This window comes from Tasmannia lanceolata, unplaced genomic scaffold (assembly GCF_043159265.1).
Source record: "Tasmannia lanceolata isolate RefF3 unplaced genomic scaffold, GAP_Taslan_0.1 ptg000015l, whole genome shotgun sequence".
NCBI classification, from domain to species: Eukaryota; Viridiplantae; Streptophyta; class Magnoliopsida; order Canellales; family Winteraceae; genus Tasmannia; species Tasmannia lanceolata.
The window spans coordinates 51,956,479-51,978,316 of NW_027518692.1; the positions used below are offsets into that span (position 1 = coordinate 51,956,479).

Here is a 21,838-nt window from a genome sequence, read left to right on the forward strand (position 1 = left end):
ACTCACCCTTAAACCTAGCAGCTGAGGAGCGCGCGCGCTCAAGTCCTTATATGCCCATTCACATCCATTCACTATTCCAATGTAGGATCTTTGCTTCCACGTGGAATCCCCATTAATATCTTTTCTCTTTAATATTGTCGAAAATCAAGGGTGGTAGTTTTTTAGCTGGACTGACTAGGACTAGCTCGAAGTACAAAACTTTATTGCCTGATGAAATGAACAGTAATTTATATTTTTCCACCACACACAGAAACACAATTTGTTGCAAGAGGGAACAATTCTTTTCATCATATTTACAAGACTCACACACGACTGGCCTCACTAACATTGCATGGAATATTTTTTTTCATGGTTGCCAGACATGCCCTTAGTCGTTGCAAATATACATCACAAATTAGTTTGCCAATAGTTTCCTTACAATATATTATAGAAAGGAGCCCAGATTATTTGTGAATCCACCTGCCAGTACTGAAACACTAGCAAGAACATAATCAGCCCAATTTAAGGATGCTTAATCAACATTGTCAATTTTGATTGGAGTAATTTCATCAGCCACGTGAAAGTTCCCAACCAAACGGGCAAAGAACACCATCTGTTGCTCCAGTGTGAATTTGATATTCTCAGCCTGTGTAATTTACCTTGGTTCAGTCCTAACATGCCCACGCATCATACATACTTAGGAAAAAAAAGGAAATAAATTGTAAATACCTTGCGAAATCCATGTTGCTCGCCTTCATACTCGACTAGAGCAACGGGCAACCCTTTCTTCTTCAAGGCCAGATAAATTTTACGCGCTTGATCTGGAGGCACTACCTGTAACATGTAGTAGACTTTGTTTTTTACACTGATAGAAATCTTTGTCTATTAGTTTCTAAGACGAAAGTTTCATGAACTACAAACATTTAGGCACTGTTCTTCAGATAGTTACCCTGTAGATTAGTGGTATAAGTAGTCGATAGGGAAGAGAGAAACATTTGATTTACCTAGGGTTTACCTGGTAGAATAGTAATAAGTAGTGTTTGGTTGCCAACCTCGTAGAGTAGTAGGAGGGGGTGTCATTACCAATATAGAAAGAGAAGAGAGAGAGCGCAAAATTTTCCATGAAGAATTCCATTTTTAAGAAAGTTGGCGCGGAAGGGTATGAGTAGAGAACATGGATGCCATGTCACTGGACAAGCAATAATTACCTTTGAATATTGCCCGGTAGTCTCCACGAATTGTGATGCTAAATTGGCATCCAAACACTCCAAAGTTATTAAAAGTGCATTTTTTTTTTTTGCTTGGGACATCCTTGAGGATGCCAGACATGTGGCAACGAAATAGCTCCTAGTGTTAGGAATTTAACCGGGTAGAACTCACCCTAAAATCTAGCCATTAGAGGGAGGGTGCTCATTCCCTTATAACCCATCCCCATCCATTTCACTTATCCGATGTGGGACAATTTTGCTTTAGCGTGGAACCCCAACATGAACAATCTCGCCCCTCCACACGACGGCAACGTTAAACGTCTCAAAGCATGTCTTGTGGCCAGGTTATACTCAGACCTTTGGGGTGGATTATTAGGAGACGTTCTCACCTGTGGCCAAGATATCGGTTCGAGTTTTGATCTCTATTGCTGTTAATCGTGGTTGGCCATTATATCAGCTGGATGTGAAGAATGCTTTCCTTCGTGGCGATCTCACTGAGGAGGTATATATGGAGCAACCTCATAGGTATGTTGCTCAGGGGGAGATATGCCCCTCTATTTGTCGCTTTAGGAAAGCAATTTATGGCCTGAAACAATCTCTGAGGGCTTGGTTTGGAAGCTTCAGTGATGCGCTTTGGCATGAAGCAGTGCGTTGTTGATCACCGAGGGCTTGGTTTAGAAGGTCCAGTGACGCAGTACTGCGCTTTGGCATGAAGCAGTGCGTTGTTGATTACTCTATTTTCAGCTACCAGTCCACTGCTGGGTATATCTTCTTGATCGTTTACGTGAATGATATTGTGATCGCAAGGAATGACAAAGAGGGTATACAGAGATTAAAGATTTTTCTACAACGAGAGTTTTCCACAAAAGACTTGGGTCTTCTCAGATACTTCCTTGGAATCGAGGTAGCACATTCTCGTTAAGGTTTCTCTGTTGCAGAGAAAGTACACTTTGGATATTCTACAGGAGACAGGCTCCATGGGGCTAAAACCAGCATTTACGCCTATGGATCCTAATGTGAAGCTCTTTCCAGAACAAGGAAACCTCTTGGATGATCCAGGTCGATACCGAAGGTTGATTAGAAAATTGATTTATTTGATAGTCACCCGTTCTGATATCTCATTCGTTGTAGAGGTAGTTAGTAAGTTAATGAGTTCTCCTCACACATCCCATCGGGCAGCAGTGATTCAAATTGTCAGATACTTGAAGGGTACACCCGGGAAAGACTTATGCTTTAAGAAAAATGGTCATGAGAAAGTAGAGGGGTTCACTGATGCCGACTGGACGGGGTCTCCAACAGATAGGAGGTCAACAACGGGTTATTGTACTTTTGTTGGAGGTAATATGGTATCTTTGAGAAGTAAGAAGCAAGATATTGTCTCTAAGTCAAGTGCCGAAGATGAATACAAGGCTATGTCATATAGGGTGGAGAACTTATTTGGTTGCGGTCTTTTCTATCATAAATTGGTTTTCCACCTTCAGGTCCAGCGCGGCTATATTATGACAAGAAATCTGACATTCATATCGCTACCAACCCGGTCTTCCATGAACGAACCAAACACATTGAAATGGATTGCCACTTCATTCGCCAGAGAATTCAACGAGAAGAAATATGTACAACGTTTACTCGATCAATAGACCAGCTTGCAAATGTATTCACCAAACCATTAGAGCCTGCTAAGTTAAAGGATGCTTGTAACAAGCTAGGAATGTATGATATATACATTCCAGCTTGAGGGGGGGTGTTAAGTGTATTTACGCCACTTAAGGGCAGATTGGTCATTTGAATTATATATATATATATATATATATATATATATATAGGAAATGGTTTGTGTGCAGCTGCACAGGTAAGTTATTTGTGCATGGCTCACAAACCATGGGGGGGCCACATTTTTTGGGGGATCCAAAGCATTCATTTGGAAGGTCCTTCCATGGATAGGGTGTGTACCAAAACTCAGCCCTATAGGATCATCCTAACCCAATCAAAGGTGGAGGGGAAAATGGACAGACACTGTTTCTGCCCATTTTTTCCCACCACAAATGGCAGGGTTAGGATGATCCTATAGAGCTGATTTTTGGTACACACCCTATCCATGGAAGGGCCTTCCAAATGAATGCTTTGGATCCCCCAAAAAATGTGACCCCACCTATGGTTTGTGAGCCATTCACGGACGACTTACCTGTGCAGTTTGCACACAAACTATATATATATATATATATATAGAGAGAGAGAGAGAGAGAGGGAGAGAGAGGAAAAGGATTGTACGCTCGAGTGTACCAACCATATGGTACGCTCGAGTGCCCAATCACATGTGGGCCCACACTTTTAGGATGATCCAAAGCATTCATTTGAAAGGCCCTTATATAGATGGGGTGGGGTGTGTACCAAAAATCAGCTCCATAGGATCATCCTAACCCATCCATTTGTGGAGGTCAAAATGGATAGACATTGTTTGTCCACAAATCTGCCCATTTTTGCCCTCCACTTTGGAGGGGTTAGGATGATTGAATGGAGCTGATTTTTGGTACACACCCTATCTATGATAGGGCCTTGGAAATGAATGCTTTGGATCACCATAAAAAAATGTGGGACACATGTGATTGGGCACTCGAGCGGAGCATAAGCTTGGTACGCTCGAGTGTACAATCCTTTTCCTCATATATATATATAAGTGAAATCGTGAGGGGTAGAACGCAACTTTTGCTTCTCCAATTCACGCATTCTCTGCCTCTCTTCTCTCTTCTCCTCTTATCTCATCTTCTCTTCCTCCATTCATTACTCCATATAGAAATCTAACAGTCCTGAACATTCTTAATGCATCTCAATGATAACCAATCTTATGTTATTCTTCCAATGCTCATAACAACGCCATCGCTCATTAAGCAAAATTCATGAAACACAACATTAAATAAATAAACCACCATCGTATGAAACTAAACACAATTTTAAGGACTAGAAGTCAGGTCATTGATCTGCATACCTTATCATCTAATCCTTGGAATAAAATAACCGGGCAAGAGAATTTATCAACAAAGTTGATAGGTGACCTATCAAAGTAAGCATTTTCACCACCTGCAATCCGTGGAATGAAAGGGTATTAAGCTAATCAAATGGATTCAACAACCTAAAATATCAGCACAGTGTATCATCTATTAATGAATGACTTACCAACAAGATTATCGATATAATGAGACTCAAACTTATGCATTTCTGCTCTTAATAATGACAAATCAGCAATCTGTTAATCGACCAATTAATAAAATAGTTTGTTAGACTTCTATTCAGAGTCAATAAATCTAACTACTTAATATTTCCAACATAAAGCAATACCAAATATACAATTCAAGTGAGGTGGAATATCTTCGAAGAAACTCAGGTCAATTGACCAGGTAAATTGAACTATAAAAACCATATTGTTGCCAAATTGGCATGAATTAGTAATTTACAAGACCCAATCAAGACAAGCACGAATCTTTGAGTCAACTTCACATGACTGAAGTCTAACTCTGATCTATTTTCGTGTATTCAAACTATCCCATAAACTCCTGTGGTAAGACCACTTGCTACCTCATTTGCCTCATGCAATATGTGGCTAAACAAGCCTCATTCTAAAAACCCAAACCTCCATATTTTTTCAGCTAAATTCCATATTTTCAGGAATTTTATGTTCACATATTTGCTTGATATCAGCTTCCGTTCATCATTATGAAAACTAACAGCAGTGTCTCAAGAAAAATTTCACTTAAAAAAAAGGAATGATAGACTGAAGGGCTCCCTCATTGGTCCAAAGCAAGTAAAGTCAGTTATGATTACAGCTGTCAACGACATATCCCTATTTTTTAGTCCCCTAATAAATGCACTCTACTGCTATGGACTAATGAGGGCGCCCTTGTAACTGGTTTTTTGCAAGGGCACCCTTCAGACTTCAGTCCATCATTGCTCAAATAGTAAATATGCCATATTTTCCATATCGTCTGAAGATAAGTACAACAATAATCACTTACACCATATAAGGAAGCACCAGCCTTAAAAATGTGCCTGAAAGCAAGAGACGCTAAAATAGTATAGCCACCAGCAGACTCCCCAGTAACACAGAGCCGTTCTCCATCTACCTTGCCACTGTCGACCTTCGGATCAAAACCAACTCTCTTTTATGAAATTAGCAAAAAGTATAATATATATTAAAATCAGTGTCTCTTTTATGGAATTAGCAAAGAGAATAATAGATATTAAAAACAGTTACCAAAAATCTAGCACAACTGCAACAGTCATCAACATCGACAATACCCCAACGTCCCAAAAGACGTTCTCGATACCCCCTGCCATAACCTTCACATTTACAGGAACTGGTAAGGACTGTGGACTTCGAAATTTATTTATCTTTATTACAAGAAATAAAGTCTAAAAATGGATGGCACTAAAAGGATCTTGGCCACTGTGGAATCTTAACTGCATTAAGGACTAAGGACTTGTGTACATTGCAAAGATTGAGACCTTTCAAAAGACCCATCAAGATATGTCAATTTAACCCACCTAGACCCTATATGTGAACACTAAATAGCTACTCTATCAATCCAAACAGAGTTCAGTAATTTTCTCCCATAAATCTGGAAGCAATCAAAATCATACAGCAAATAACCTAAGAATCCAAAATGTTTGAGTGCATGTCAAGAATGGAGATATTGCAGAACAACCACCAAGGGATGTCAATGTAACCTAAATCACAAATATCGTTTTCGGAAATTTCTCGGGAAGGGAAAATCTCAAAATATATTAATTTTTATATTATTTTTGCAGGTTTCTAAAATGTTTGAGGAGAGAATTGATGGTTAGGAACATAACAGAGAACATGACCTTGGATAGGAGAGAATGGAAGAAAATGATCCACGTAGACGAACCTAACTAGTGTTGGGATTAGACTTTAGTCAATTTGAGCTGCGTAGATTCTTTTACCTTCTTCATGAAAATTTTCTGCAGGATTCATTAGCCGACCCCAACTAGCTTGGGACAAAAGCTTAATTGAGTTGCGTTGAGGTTTATACAGGGAAAAACGATAAGAGTAAAATTATTTAAAAATATATGAAAGTATATAAATTAAGAAAAATATCATAAAAATATCGTGATATTATGGCGATATTATCACGGAAAATGAAAATATCGCTATAGTTTTTTAATTCTTGGAATTATTTTCGGATTTTGGTGTTTGATCAAAATAAAAATTATAAAAAAGGGCGGCCCAGTGCACGAGGCTCCCGCCATTGTGGGGACTGGGGAGGGCTAGATGTACGCAGCCTTACCCCTGCTTTGCAGAGAGGTTGTTTCTGTGACTTGGCGTTTGATGAAAATGGCGCGATAAATCACTATATTTTGAAAATCTCGGAGGCATTTGTGACATAGAATGTATCCAACCTAGATTCTTTCTGAACAGAGAAATCACTGTTCATCAACCCATCAGAGAGTTAAACAACTAAATTATACATTAAAATTCCAAATTATACACTAAAAACCAAATAAGTTCAAGGCCCAACCAGTGCTTCCACCATAATTAACGTCCACAAAAGCCCACCCTCGACTGGTCCAGTACTGGATATTTAGATCCAACGTTCCACGTGCTTCATCTGTAGGTCCACCTGTAACATTTAAACAAAAAATGTATAATACTGCAGATACAAATATTCCATTTTTTATGTGATTGGATTCAAATATTCCATATTCAACAATAAGTCACCTTGCCTTTGAAGAGTGATGTAAATGTGAGCAATGAGACCAAACTTAATACACTTCAGAAATCAACCTCTTCCACAGATTGTAGGTAATCATTGCACAGGTCAATAAATGGATATTCAGGATCAGTTACAACTTACATATCAATTTCATTTGAAGGTAAGACTTTTGTTCAAAAAGTGTCCTGAACTTATCACTTACATTATATCTATAAATAAGTGATTCCAATTTTAATTTCTTAATTGAATGAAATGGACTGTTTTATAAGGTTCATCTCACGTCTTGCACATCTTACCTCTTCAATTAAAACTGTTTTATGCATGGTGCACCTTAATAATCTGTGAAACTTTTAGAAAAGTATTAAATATGAAGGATGCAAAATGCTTATCTTAACCGTGGTTTAAATATCGGTTGATACAATACATCCAGTGCGATATTAAATGAAATAGTAATATAGAACGGTGCATAAAATCACACATGTATATGCTGGTACACTAGTATGTCGTGACATATCAATCCATATCAGCCCATATTGGCTGAAACACAAGCAACAAGGAAGTTGAGTTCGTGCGATCATTTGAACTGCACAAAAACACAACCCAAACTCTATTTGTCACATCTGAATTACTACAGTACTCATGTTTTCAGAAACTAAAATTTTACTTTCAACTATAGTTATCATTTGTGATGTATGTAAGTGAGCATACGGATGCACTATGTAGTATAAGTTATATTGCATGACATGTTCAACAGAGCGAATGTGGTGCAAGATTTCTGACTTAAAAACTGTATTGTTACCATGGATTTAAATTTCGGTTTCGTGAATTTTCGGCCGAAATCCAGTAAAAAAATAATTTATTAATTATTTCATAATTTCCGGAAAAAATTTGGAAAAAAATACTAAATATTTAAAGAAAAAAAATAGAATTTCTCAAATTTTCAGAAATTTTGGCCGAAATTTGGGATATCCAAAATTTTGGCCGAAATTTGGGATATCCAAAATTTTGGATTTCGCGAAATTTCGGTTTCAATCCCAGCTGAAATCCAAAATTTCAGTCTTGGACCGAAATTTCGGATTTCGGACGAAATTTAAAACCATGGTTGTTACTGCCAAGTATCACACACATGCCCACAGTTGCACCATAAATGCATAGCTGCATACACAATTGTATGATGTATGTGAGGGCGTACGAAGTGTGTTGTGAGACAATTCTGGTGGCAGCAAGAAATGCAATAGTTAAAAATAGTTTTTGACATTTACCTCTTAGTTATTATGCGTTATTATGCAGTATTATGCATCTAGAACTAGATAAAAGTTTCAATTAGCATTAGGTGGTCAAGCTTGACATTTAAGGAAATTATTGACTCCAATCTTGTGTATTTTGCTCATCAATCCATATTTCACATCAAACCCACAAGATTTATTGGATGACACAAGTAAATGACATAATAAAGTCTAATAATCATAGTGACAGCTTGTAAATCCTATCCGGAAACCAACTCGAAGAAAAGAGAACTTGCCAAATGAAGATGTAAATTTTGCAAAAATCTTAGTGAGCCCGTGAAATTTTTCATCAAAGTTCATGAACTTTTAAAGTGTGGTGTTCTTTGGAGTGCTATGAAGGAGTATAATTTGGTTCTCTAATCATGACTGGTACGGTAATTGCAGGGATTATTTGAAGATCCATAACATCAAAGGAAATTCTTCATTCTCGATTTCTGTGTGCTTTGCTCGTCAAAATTACACTCGTATGAATAATGGATGGAACAAATTACAGCACAAAAGGCTTTTATTTTTTGAAGCACATAACACAAAAGGCTGATGGTCTTAGATACAGATTATAAATTTTAACCACCAACCAACTTGAGAAAAGGAGAACTTTTCAAATGAGGGAAGTAAATTTTGTGACAATCTTAGTGAGAATCTCACGCATGATTCCTTCAATGTTCATGGACTTATCATATACAACAGTTCTTTTTTGGAATATTTAATGTTTTAACTTATCTCCCAATATTTCCTTTCTTCCTATTAATGTTATCTAACCTTTCAAAAAAAAAAACTCATCTCCCTAATATTAGCTACGTTGCCAATTTGAGGAAGTCGTGGAGTGTAGACCATTTGAGAAATGGAAGGAAAAACCCCACAAGCATTTTTTTTTTCTCCTAGGTTTTTGCGACTCCAGAAAAAGAGGAACTCTAGGATTTTGCTATTCAAAAAAAGGATTTTCCCTGGTTCTTATAATGGCTCTCAGGATTTTGTCTCCTTAGATTTATTCCATGCTGAGGCCTTGTTTTTCAACCTTGTTCTTCTTGTCTTTATGATTGCCACTTTTTGGGGGGGAATCACAAAAGACTGAATGAGAACAATTAAACTATAAACAACAATGCAGGCGATCTAATTATTGAAAATAACCATCATATACCGTGGTTTCTCAATAATAAGGGAGGCTTTTCATCCAGACTAGCTTGATGGATGTGGTTGGATGGTAGATAGAAAAATGCATAGGCAAGACTGAATGAGAACAATTAAACAATAAACAACAATGCAGGCGATCTAATTATTGAAAATAACCATCATATACCGTGGTTTCTCAATAATAAGGGAGGCTTTTCATCCAGACTAGCTTGATAGATGTGGTTGGATGGTGGATAGAAAAATGCGTAGGCATTTTGACCAGGGCATTCAGTAGGAAACTCAATCATCTCTGGCAAGCTAAAATATGCTTGATACTTCATACTATCCGGTGAAGAAGACCAAATAATTGAGAACTCAACTGCTTTGGATTGACTCTCGTTTAAAGTCACCTGTTAAAACAGAAAAAAGAAAAAAAAGGAACGTTGGGACATAGGAAAGCCGATTAAATTATCAGTGACAATATTTTATGCCACATTCCCAATATTTATGTCAAAAAGCTTATTTAAAATATGTTGAATATGATCAGGCAACATACTTTAGCTATGGATAGAGGATGGATTGCCGATGCTCCCTCAATGTAGAGGCAAGATGGTCCTGAAATCTGTTCAAGCCAATAAAAAATTGAGGTTGAAGTAAACAATCATTAAATTTAAAATTACTTAGAGAACTTAGATAAATGTTTCTAATTTTTTCCTACCTAAGGATGTTCTAGTATTCTAAAAGGCATAGGCACCAGCATGGATTTAAATTTTGGTGTCGGTTTCGACCGAAATTTCGGCTGAAATCAGGTAATAAAAAAAAACTATTATTTTATTATTTCCGAAATTTCAGTAATTTTGGCCAAAATTTTGGTTTCGGTCCCAACCGAAATCTGAAATCAATTTCGGATTTCGGCTGAAATTTAAAACCATGGGCACTAGTCATATCGAGGTTTATGGGTCAGAGTGCATTAGCTTGAAGGCATAAGCCCCACAGGCATGCCTGTGTTAAATGTAAATGAGCAAAAACCATCCTTGTTTTCTTTCAAATTTGATTTTCGATTTTGGTGTGGATTTTGTGTAGAATAAGAAGCTATTTCAAAGATGGGAAAAAAAACTCATAATACTTCTTTCAGCCTTCATCTCTTCATTGTAAATTTGACTTTCATTTCTTTTGTGCTGTTTTAAGTACTTTGGAAAGTATTTTTATTTTGGAATGTATTTTGATTGTGATAAGGTTGAAAAGGAAAGTGTAAATTGTCACAAGAATCGCACCGCCGGGACACTTAATGGAATGAAATTAATCTAGGTCATAGATTGTATCATCTTTTTGGATGTTTGAGGTTTATATTTTTGCTCTTGAATGAATGATGTTTTATGCTTGGAAAATGTACAAAATGAAGCATATGTTCTTTGTATGGTTTATATTATTTTGTCTTATTTTTCTTAATTTTATTTTTTCCTAATCTTTTAAAAACTTTACATTATAAAAATTAGAAAAATTGAGGCAATGAAAATAAGAGTATGAACCTACAATATTTCTTATATCAGTGAAAGGAACATCAAGCAATGTTACAGAGTTTTGAACATCATCCAGGATTCCCAAGTAAGACCGTCCTTTTTGCCTACATGTAATAAACCGAAAACCAAAATCACCTACAATTGAATAAAAATCGTTACCACAAATCATGTGAGACAACAATTATGGTAATAGATATAAAAAGCATAATTTTAGTATGTTTTTCAGGTTCACCTGTAACTAAAAGCAACTTTGTTGGTTTTCCCAATATTCCGAATAAAATCATACGAGTTGATGCCGAAAACCCACAGTGGCCTGGTAAACTCACCATCCAAGGAATAAATTGCCAGCAACTCATTGTTGTCTTCTAACTGTGTCCAAAACAAGAAATAGAGACATTAATCACACGATATTGATTTGTAACTTGGGAAAAACTATGTTTCTTAAACAGAAATACAGCAATCAACAAGAAAAAAAAAATCCAGATTATAGAATAATTTCCCTTGTGTATAGTAAAGGAACAAATGAGTTACTATTGTAACTCGGAACACAACTCTGACCAAAAGAGTGCCCAAGTACAAGTCGACTAAAGAATCTGTTTTGTAAATCAATTTTATAGAGTTATCCACATTATATCCAAAACAAGTGAAAAATGCTAATACCCATTACATATAATGCTAGATATAAATAGTGCAACACATAAATATGTAAATTGTAAGCTTACACTTCACGTAGATATGCAATATGAAACATGTAAAGGCAAGAATATCACATAAAATAAATAATATTAGCAAAATGACTCAGAAAACAGAATTGCCATTAGCATGGATATGTTGTTTCAATTCAATGCAGAAGTTCAGAAAATAGAGGAAACATTTAATATATATACCCATTTATAAAGGTTCCAAAATCCACTTTTTCTATCAGTAATGAAAAACAATTCCCCTGCACAAACACAAACAAAATAAAATATCAGTCTGGCATGGGCAAGAGGATATATGAAACTGCCGGCCCAATAGTTTTATAGAACTCATGTGACATGATAATTAAAGTAACCAATACACAAATTATGTATGTTTGATTAAATTGAATAAAATTGTCAAATCAGGCCAAGATAAATACAATAATGAAATGAAAACGAAAGGAAAGGATATTCCCACATCTTTGATTCAATAATGGCACTACACCCTTTACACTTTCCTAATTAGCTTCTGAAGGTTGTTACAATTCCCAGAATGCTCTCCACAACCAATTCAAAAGGAAGTAAAAAGTAGTGTCATTATTGAAACAAGGGAGTGGGCATACCATATCCCAGAAACAAGAAGGAAAAAAAAAAGGATGCGACGGAAGAAAAATCACCCAACTTCTTCTCCTCTCTTTTGACAACATATACTTGAGGCAGCTATTTTATGTTGGAAAGTTAATGAGAAGTTAGATATGGAATGCAAACGATCAGATCTATAACACACTCAATCCGAATTCCTTGCAATAATCAAAATGAGGTTAACAAAAATCAAAAGAAGACGAAAGAGCAAGGAGTTAACCCCCTGTGTTTGCAAAAACCTAGAAAACGATTGGCAGTGATGGCAAGTCGTGCTTCCCAAAGAAAACAGTCAATTTTAATATCAGAAGTGTATTATAACTTTTCAAGCACAGATAGGGCATCACGAAGTCTGAAACTACCCTTCTATCCCACCCTGATCCTCCGGCACCGAAAGCAGAACTACGTGACCGAAGGAGATAGACAGGAAGGGAAGAAGAAGAAGGTCATACAAAGGCCGCGCTAGACTCCAAATGTCGGTCAAAGAGCTTTCTCTCTCTCTCTCTCTCTCTCTCTCTCTCTCTCTCTCTCTCTCTCTCTCTCTCTCTCTCACACACACACACACACACACACACACACACACATATATATATATATATATATATATAGAGAGAGAGAGAGAGAGAGAGAGAGAGAAGAAAACGTAAAAAAAAAAAATTATGAGGGCATTTTCTTAGCTTAAAAAATCAAGAAAAGTCGTTGTGAGTGGTGGAATGGCTAAAACGGGGCTGGAAACATCATTTACACACGCATATTAGTTGATAATAGTTTGGTTTTATTGGATTAATTTAGTCTTTTCAACATTTGCATCTCAACTTTCAACATAGAAAATGTGAAAGTCCCATATTATCGATGGCAGCTCCTTCTTAGGTGCTCATACCACTCTAATCTCCCCTTCTCCTAATGCTTCCTTCTTCCCTAGTTTAGAAAATGATAGAAGATTGAAGCATTTGACTCGAGATCAAATCACTGATGATAAGGACATTGGTTTTGATTCATTGAAACCTAGCAAAATAGTCTGCAAGGAGTAGTGACATTGGTTAGCATGGGCACGATAAAAGTAGCAATCATCCCCTGAGAAGCAGTTTGACCTTATGGAAATGTTTGGATTGTAAGAAATGTTTTTCTGATGGAAAATATTTTATTGGGAAAATTATTTCTTCCCACAATTTAGAGGGAAATGATATTATTATAGTTGATTTTAAGGGAAATTATCATATATTCACTGCTCCTCTAAGTAAAAAATTGAATAGGATTGGTTCATGTAATCTCTTTTTTTTCATGTGTAAAAGATGGAGGAACTCATGGAAATATTTTCCATTCTAAACTTTTCCAGAAAATTCTGGCAATCCAAACAGGCCCTAAGGAAATGAGCATCAGAAACAGACATGCTATTTCACATAAAAGGGTTAATGGAACATCAGGCCTGCTTTGGAATGGGTCTGAGAGCTTAAAAATATATTTTGATTATTTATACCCTATGTTACATGGATTCTTTTGCATGACCAAAGTACCTGTGTCGGACTCTGACACTCCATGAATTTGATTGCAACACTTCTAGATATATTTTATCTATTTCTCTCTGAATTCTACTGTAAATTAACATTTAGCACAGGTTTTCAGATTTATTCATCCTAATAATAAGATTTTTACATGGAAATAAAACATTAGATTTACTAAGCCTACTAAAAATTTCCAATATACATAACCGCATTATTATATGAAATTATTACATTTTAAAAATGGATTACAATATATAGCCGAATTCATGAACACTTTTGTTTGAGGTTATCCAAATTAAAAACTTGGTCATTGTGTCAGATTGGACACTTGGATCCATACCCATGCAACAAATTTTATAACCGAACAGCGATATCCAATTTTAGAAAACGATTAAATTTGTTTCTCATCAGAGGAATTACCCTTCAACCAGCATGGGAAATAAAAAGTACCTTTGACAGACCATCTGGGTTCAGTTGGAGACTCTATCACTGAAGGATCGCCACCAGCAACACAGATACGCTTCTGCACTTCTCTATACAAAAGTTTTAAGAGGGAGATTAATACATTTTACACGATAAAAGGTACTCACTGATGAGGATAAGATTTGACTATAACATCAAGAATCTAAGTCTCTGCGAAAAACATAGAGGCCATTAACAAATTTTACAAGAAGGAATAGACTTTGTTTTGAAGTAAATATTTGAATAAGACTTTGGAAATACTTACCTGAATCTTTCTTGAAACCAACCAAACAATAAAAACATTGGCCAAGTTGACACATGACTCAATCTAATTTACTTGGAGAATATTCGACTTTGAGTCGAACCTCAAGTTTCTTACCATGTCTATAATGTAAATGGTATCATCTATCAGCATAATACAAGAAAGGAGCAGTTAACGGAGTTTTAATTTATAACCTTGAAGGAACCATACTAATGTATTAAGTATAAAAGCCCAGTCAATAATCCTAAATAAAAAATGGTTTTTCAGTTCACTAAAGTACCAATTGGAACATATTACACTTAAGTAAATGAAAATTACAGAAGATATGAGATGAAGAAATGTACAAAAGTATTACACCAAGTAAATGAGAATTACAGAAAATATGAGATGAAGAAATGTACCAGCATAATATTCAAATGAAAAAACGAAATGTACCAGCATCACAAAAAAATATCTACTCAACCATAAAGAAATGTACCAGCATAACAAAAAACACATGAAGAAATATACCAGCATATCAAAAAACTATCTACTCACCCATTCTCAGAAATATAACCAACCCAAAGCTCTGCTTTATCCCAATGCATATTAGGATGACCCCACTCAATCCATGCCATCATCTTTCCATTTGGGTTGATACGTGGAAAAGCATAGAAGTCATTGCCAGTAACCAAGACTTTTGGCTCTAAAAGTTAGAATATCCAAGACAAAATAATTAATTGCCAGCATAGTCCTCTTTAAATATAATATAAAGATGGTTATGACAAAGAGAAAACCCAACAAAGTTCCCAAATACCATCAGAAACTAAAAAAGTATCAAGTTTACCTGTAATATCTCCATCATGGAGGTCTATAGCTACAATTGTTGTCGTTGGATTTAAGCTACTATCACGGTGATCTGCCACAAAAACATGAAAGTCCATAGTTGCAGGATGAGGAAACATAAAATAGTGGAGCACACTATCTGAAGGGATCAACAGCTTAAGTACCAACCTTCCCTTACAGTTATATACCGGTTAAAGCGTGAATCAACCACTCCATCGGCATAACGAACTAAAGGTCCACCATAATCGGGAGTAAGTGGTACAGTAAAGGGATCTGCTAACCAGCAGGAGAAATTAAAGTCAGAGGACATTTATACATGGTTAAGACAAAAAATTACTTGGAGCCTGTTGTATGGTTGATTAAAAGATAGTTTTCGGCTACAACTTTCTTAATTGCGTTTTGTACCAATTTAGGAATAAATCAATTGTAGTCGTTTTTTGAAAATGCAATAATGTAATAGAAAATGTCTTCTTAATTTATAAAAAAAATGTGGACTATATATATATATATATAGGCTACTGATATTGGCACAATCATGTTTTGATAATTGCACTAACTCATCTTGTCTTGTATTATTTAAACAGCTGTCAAAGATTTTTACGGTTCCGAAAAGAGCTCTCAGATGCCAATTAAAAAAGAAAAGACAAGCTGAGTTAGTGCAATTATCAAAACATGGCAGTGCCAATATCAGTAGCCAATAGTGATTTGAATTTTTAAAAGTGAATAGTATTTTAAATTTTTCATTGAATTGTCAAGTAGTTACAACAAAATGATTTACTGAAAATTTATCCAATATTTACCACGAAAGAACTTCCAAGGGCAGGGATGCTACCAGGCTATGTCAAAATTAATAGATAAGGTTTCCAGAACAATATGATAAGGTTTCCCATATTTAAACCAATCTTGCAATGATTTTAAAAAAGAAAAATAAAATATGTTCATTGAATTAGGAGAATAAACATTCCATTTTCTCCTTAGTAGGTAACATGCATTGAACAAACAATCTCAGGATTGAGGAACAAAGCCATATCCGAAATGTTAAAAGAAAAATGACTTATAGTTGCAAAATATAAAAGCAATAAGAAATTTACCTCCAATGAACTGTTTGTACAGTCGTTGGTCTTCGTAATTTGAAAATATGACCATATTTCCAGATACTGCAAATGCACCACCGCCATACTCTTGTGCCAATGTACGTACTGCAAACTCTTTGGGGATAATATCTACAGGTTTACCTCGTGGATTTTCTGACTCCTTAACAAGAACTGCCCGTCTGAACATTTTTCCATTATTGCCAAATAAGAACAGTTGATACTAAAAATGTTGTGATAAGGAGTGGGCAAACAAAATGAAGAAGAGTGGGTAATGCACAATCAAACATGAGATTTTTCATGTTGTTTCCCTGCAAACATAGAGTTCCAAAAATCATTCAGTTACGAAGATTTACAAGTGTTGAAAACGAAAATTAAGAAAAATTCCCAATCTAGTTACTAGTTTAATGGCAAGGGACGGTAGAATACAGCCTAAGATTGGAGTCAGTAAACAAACCATGGTTTTGGTGGCACAACAATAGCTAACTATCTGATGTGGTTTGATTAGGCCTGCAAGCTCAACACCGGCCCCATAATCACGGATCTATCATCTCCACAACCATATCCCAATCATGAGAATTTAGAGTACTGTCCTTTAGGCGTAATCCAAGTTACGTTATCACGAGCAATGATGCATTAAAGTCTAATTCTGAGGTGATAGACTCAATAACATATGGCCCCATATTAATACCATAAACCGAATATTTAAGTATATTAATGCATTGGTCAATAGTCTCCTCAATAATAGCAATTATAAAGTTATTGCTTGTTGCTTGAACCATCGATGCCTCCGCAAGAATTATGAAGTCATCCACACACTGCAAATGAGAGACCAAGGGGCTACCAGAGAGCTAAACTCCGACCCACTAAGGAAACCACACTCCTTTGCTTTAGTCAAGTTGTAACCTATATTATCTGTCGCTAAAGTGAGCATGAGGTGGATATGGGATCGTCTTGTCTGACTTCTCTTGAAGCACAATAATGAGCCACAAACCGAGCTAGTCACAAGAAAGACAGCACAAACCAAAACAAAAAAGCCAACTTGATTGGGAAATCGTCCAGGGAAATCATGGCGGATTTAATAATTCCTTTCCTAGATAAGGAATCCGCTTTCACATTGATTGATCTAAAAGTTTTGGAAAAGCACCCTATACCCATCAAGCCGATCAATCATCCACTGAATCATTTGTGAAGTGCTTGGATCCACTAGATAACATTTCCTAAATCAGCCTCCATCATCATATACTCCTAGAGATTTGGATCCCAAAAACAAAAGTCCCACTTGAGAGCAAGAATCTCCACCTCATTGTAGTATTCCGTGCAAATTGGACAGGAGTAAACAAGTTTGACAACACTCTCATGGCCTCTAAAGATGCATCCAACACTCACTGGCCTTGGATTACTGATGCTAGAGCCATCAAAATTCAGCTTGACGGTGGGGGCCACGGAGGGGTTGGACAGTCTCTAGCCACAGTACTAGAGCTCCAAAAGTAATATTTTTTCCTCGACCCAGAGCAAGAAGTACCAATAAACAACTTGGAGGTGGCCATCCATTGAGTGACAAGTTTAAGCATAGCGTGATTAAGCACGCCAACAGGCATAACCCTGTCATCAAAAACCTTAATATCCCTCTCCTTTCATAAAGTCTAAAGAATTGATGGGAGGCAAAGACACCATAGTTAAAACCTTACAGATGTAAATTTCTTTATAAATGTAAACTTTTTATAGCTATTAAGTGCTTTATACATGTAAATGTCTCTATCTATAGTTATTAAGCTTTATAGATGTAAATTTCTTTATAGCTATTAAATACCTTAAATTTTTAGGCTCTAGCTATATGTTTAACTCGAAAAAATGCAGTCATAAAGGCAATTTTTTTTCCTATGAATAGAATTCACTCACAGATCTTGCCATTTTCTTGTATTTATAATGCCCAAACTTCTAGCAATATTGAAACTGAATGTGACTGATTTTCAAAAATGAACTTTTGCTTATTAACTGTGAACCGTGGCCCATAATTATTTCAACCTTCAAATTAGCAGGGGACTCAATCAGACAGTTAAGATCATACAATCAGTGCAATTTTGCATTGTTGCGCATCCACAGTGGGGCCCTTCAAATGAATGGTCCAATCACCACACAGGCCGCAGCCCATTTTTGTTTCAACCATCAAACATGCAGGGGACTCAATCAAACAGATAGGATCATTCAATCAATGCAATTTTGCATTGTTATGCATCGACATTGGACCCCATCAAATGAATGGTTCTAATCACCACACAAAGGCCACCCACCAACATGGAGATGGGACGGCGGCCAATCTTAGCCTTTAAGCAAAAAGTTTCAACAAACTCTGAGCAACCAAGATCAAATTTAACTTTTTAACACAATTTCTGATAAAAAAAATAGGAGCATCTTAACACTTCTTCGTCTTAAATAAAATTCTTTGTTTTATGTATTAACTCACCATCATTATAAATTTGACACTACTCTTAATCAAGAATTCAAAACAGACACACCTACTGTTAGGATCATTTAATCAGTACAATTTTGCATTGTGGTGCATACACATTGGACCCCATCAGATGAATGGTTCCAATCACCACACAGGCCACTAGCCAACCTTAGCCTAAGCAAAAAGTTCCATCAAACTGTTACGTGCCTAATCGGCCGTAACGGAAATAACAAAATAAAAGAGAAATAGAGGGGGGGAATGGTTGATTCGAGGCAACCGGACCTCCTAACGGCTCGATTCAAGAGGAGCAATGACTCTCCTAAACAAAGTCTCCTTTGCTGTAAATTATCTTCTCTCCTCCTTCCTTTCATTAGATTACTACTACATAAATACAAGCAAGAGAGAGTGCCACATCACAAGCACACTTACCCACTAACAAGACACATCACAAATAACTAACACCCACTACTTAACACATACACCATAACTAACACCCATAACTCTAAAAACACATTCCCACAACTAACACCCACACCATAATTATTATGCACATAACACAAACTCTGAACAACACGGTTCAAATTTAACTGTTTAACACAACTTCTGATAAAAATAGAAGCATCTTAACTCATCCTAGATCAGATTTAACTGTTTAACACAACTTTTGATAAAAATAGAAGCACCTCAACTCATCCTCAGCTTATATAAAATTCTTTGCTTTATGGATTAATTCGCCATCATTAAAAATTCCACACTATGAAACAACCAATTACTACAAAAGTTTAAGCTGTTAGAGTTGGTGTTATTTAATCATTTATGCTGGGACCCGAGTAGAACTCACCCTTAAAAGCTAGCCGTTAAGGGGAGGATGCCCATTCCCTTAGAAACCCACCACATCCTTTCAATTTTTCCGATGCGGAATGTTTGCTTTTGCGTGGAACCCCTAACAATCTCCCCCTCCATGCGGAAGCAACGTGGAGAATCTTGTCCCCCCACGTGGGAACTACGAGATCTTCCCCGAGGGATTTTTCTGTCCTTGGAGGCACACCGAGGTTACCACGCCCCAGGCTCTGATACCACTTGTTGAGAAAATCTGATTGGCAAATCCGATCCGATCGAGCAAACTTAAACGGAAAGTAAAATAAAAACAAGCCTTGAGATGAACACCAAGATTTACGTGGTTCGGCCAAGCCTACGTGGATTACAATGGGGAAAAAACAATATACATGGATTACAATGGATTAAACCCAAAACCCACAAACCTGCAACCCTTTCCTTGCTTCTCTCACCTAAGATCATACAAGAGAGTAATCCAAGAAACCTTCTCTCTCTCTCTCTCTCTCTCTCTCTCTCTCTCTCTCTCTCTCTCTCTCTCTCTCTCTCTCTCTCTCTCTCGGAATCCGACGCACCCCAAGTCTCTCTCTGCAGCCGTTCTCACACACCCATCAAAAGAGAAACTTCTCTTTTATACCTAGGTTATTCATAAAACCTAACCCCCCTGTTTGGATACGTGGATTTCAGAATCCAGGTTTTAGTTTGAAAGCAGTGTACAATTCTGAATTTTACATTGGTTGTAGGTTGCAGAAGTGGAGGGGGGAGTAGGTTGCAGAGGAAGGGTTTAAGTAAGAAATCTAGGTTTTAGAAATCTCTCCCCATCCTGACATTTCTAAAACCTGGAAACTGGGGCGATCTCCTACTTTGTCGCTCGACAAAAAGAAAGACGAGAAATCAGAAAACGACGGACGGTCTCCTCCTTCTCTCGTCTTCCATCCACAATTTTGAAACAACCAGTCACTCCAAAATGCTTAAGCTGTTATAGTTGCTGTTATTTAATCATTTATATACTTTAAAACACACTACCCTTATCTCTACCCTCTTTGACTGCCTTTTCCTGAAAATTTCATTCCGGAAAAAAAAATAGAAAGATTTAGAAGGAACACAGTACCCTGCTTCTGTAGGGCGGGTTTCAACCCACAGGAGTCGCCCTTCTCCGTCAACGGCAATGCCTTCCAACTGCTTACCGGCGCCGGAAACTACATCGGCGGTGATCGGAGATTTCCAAGACCCGTAAGGAGCAGTCACTCTCTCCTCTCCTCCTCCTCCTCCTCCTCCTCCCATTGAAGCCATTCTTCTCAACCTCCAAACTTGATTCTGCTTTCGTCCGATCAAAACCCTAGTCTGCAAATAAGAGCTGATGCGGCTGATACTGATATAGCCATCAATTCGAAGAATTTTATAATAAGGGAAATGTTATCCACACCCACTTGTTTCACGTTGATTTTCGCATCGTTTTCACGTTTCTTTCTGGGTTTTGCTAACGGGTGCCCGTTAAGGTGCATTGGGAAAGAAAATTTACACATGATTTTACAAGGAAATCTCAAAATGGGTGTATTTTTACAGTATGAATTATTGGAAATTTTCTTTCCCAATGTACCTTAACCGGTGCCCTTGGGCACTCGTTAGCAAAACCAGAACCCGGTTGAAAGTATAAGGCCCGGAGTTAGGCTTAGATTTATGAGAAATACAGTGCCACCCACGTTATACTTTGGTGATCCAAGCAATTAAATCTTCTCTGTAGGATGATCCTAACCCTCAAATTTGTGAAGTTTTAAAATGGTGGCATAGCCTCCATAGATCAAAGGGTATTGATCATCCTACGGAGAAGATTTCTTTGACAGGCAAATGAATGGTTTGGTCTGTTTGGATCGCTCTAAAACTGTGGAACCCACTGTATTTTTGGGTTGCATGTGCATACACGGCCGTCCACCATATAAAATCTCTATATTTATTTCTCAAAGCCCATTGTGAATTGTTTTGTGCTTAGGGAGAATGCCCCCTCGGGCACCATATAATTTCTCCCTTGTAGCAAGTATAGCTCAGCACAAAGAAATAACACGGTGCCTAAGCCGGCATGCTCATGTAAGCAGTATGACGAGCATGCCACCCTTGATATTTGATCCAACAGCATCATCTGGAAAATTGTGCTGCTGTTAGATCAAATACCAATCGTGGTGTCTTGCCTGCTCAAGCAATAAGAAATAGCTCCGAATAATATGAGAGTAATTGATTTTGGAGAAATTTATTTACTACTTA

General features: G+C 36.9%; 1 protein-coding gene across 5 annotated transcripts; it reads right to left on the reverse strand.

Moving 5' to 3' along the window:
* Positions 1 to 181: 181 nt before the first annotated feature.
* On the reverse strand, positions 182 to 20,958 carry LOC143892306 (dipeptidyl-peptidase 5-like). Of its 5 annotated transcripts, none has more exons than XM_077396821.1 (18): positions 20,691 to 20,958; positions 16,291 to 16,472; positions 15,368 to 15,472; positions 15,201 to 15,272; positions 14,912 to 15,059; positions 14,101 to 14,183; positions 11,717 to 11,772; positions 11,062 to 11,198; positions 10,843 to 10,933; positions 9,866 to 9,931; positions 9,497 to 9,719; positions 6,719 to 6,820; positions 5,434 to 5,519; positions 5,195 to 5,338; positions 4,359 to 4,428; positions 4,171 to 4,262; positions 709 to 813; positions 182 to 625 (listed from the first exon to the last, which is right to left on the reverse strand). In XM_077396821.1, exons 1-18 carry the CDS (start codon positions 20,870 to 20,872, stop codon positions 512 to 514), a joined length of 2,058 nt encoding a protein of 685 aa, XP_077252936.1. In that variant the 5' UTR covers positions 20,873 to 20,958; the 3' UTR covers positions 182 to 511. The 5 variants fall into 5 exon arrangements, with proteins under 5 accessions (XP_077252936.1, XP_077252937.1, XP_077252940.1 ...); XM_077396822.1 differs by having other exon boundaries at positions 5,195 to 5,317; positions 20,691 to 20,957; XM_077396825.1 differs by having other exon boundaries at positions 16,291 to 16,601; positions 20,691 to 20,829.
* Positions 20,959 to 21,838: the final 880 nt, after the last annotated feature.

What these genes read in the sequence shown, in the direction of transcription:
- LOC143892306 (XM_077396821.1), bottom strand. Translation starts at nt 20,872, where the DNA reads ATGGCTTCAATGGGAGGAGGAGGAGGAGGAGGAGGAGAGGAGAGAGTG. An exon ending in GGTTATATTTCTGAGAATGG is followed by an intron (nt 14,184 to 14,911) that starts GTGAGTAGATAG and finishes ACTTTTGTATAG; the next exon opens with AGAAGTGCAGAAGCGTATCT. An exon ending in ATCCTCTATCCATAGCTAAA is followed by an intron (nt 9,720 to 9,865) that starts GTATGTTGCCTG and finishes CTGTTTTAACAG; the next exon opens with GTGACTTTAAACGAGAGTCA.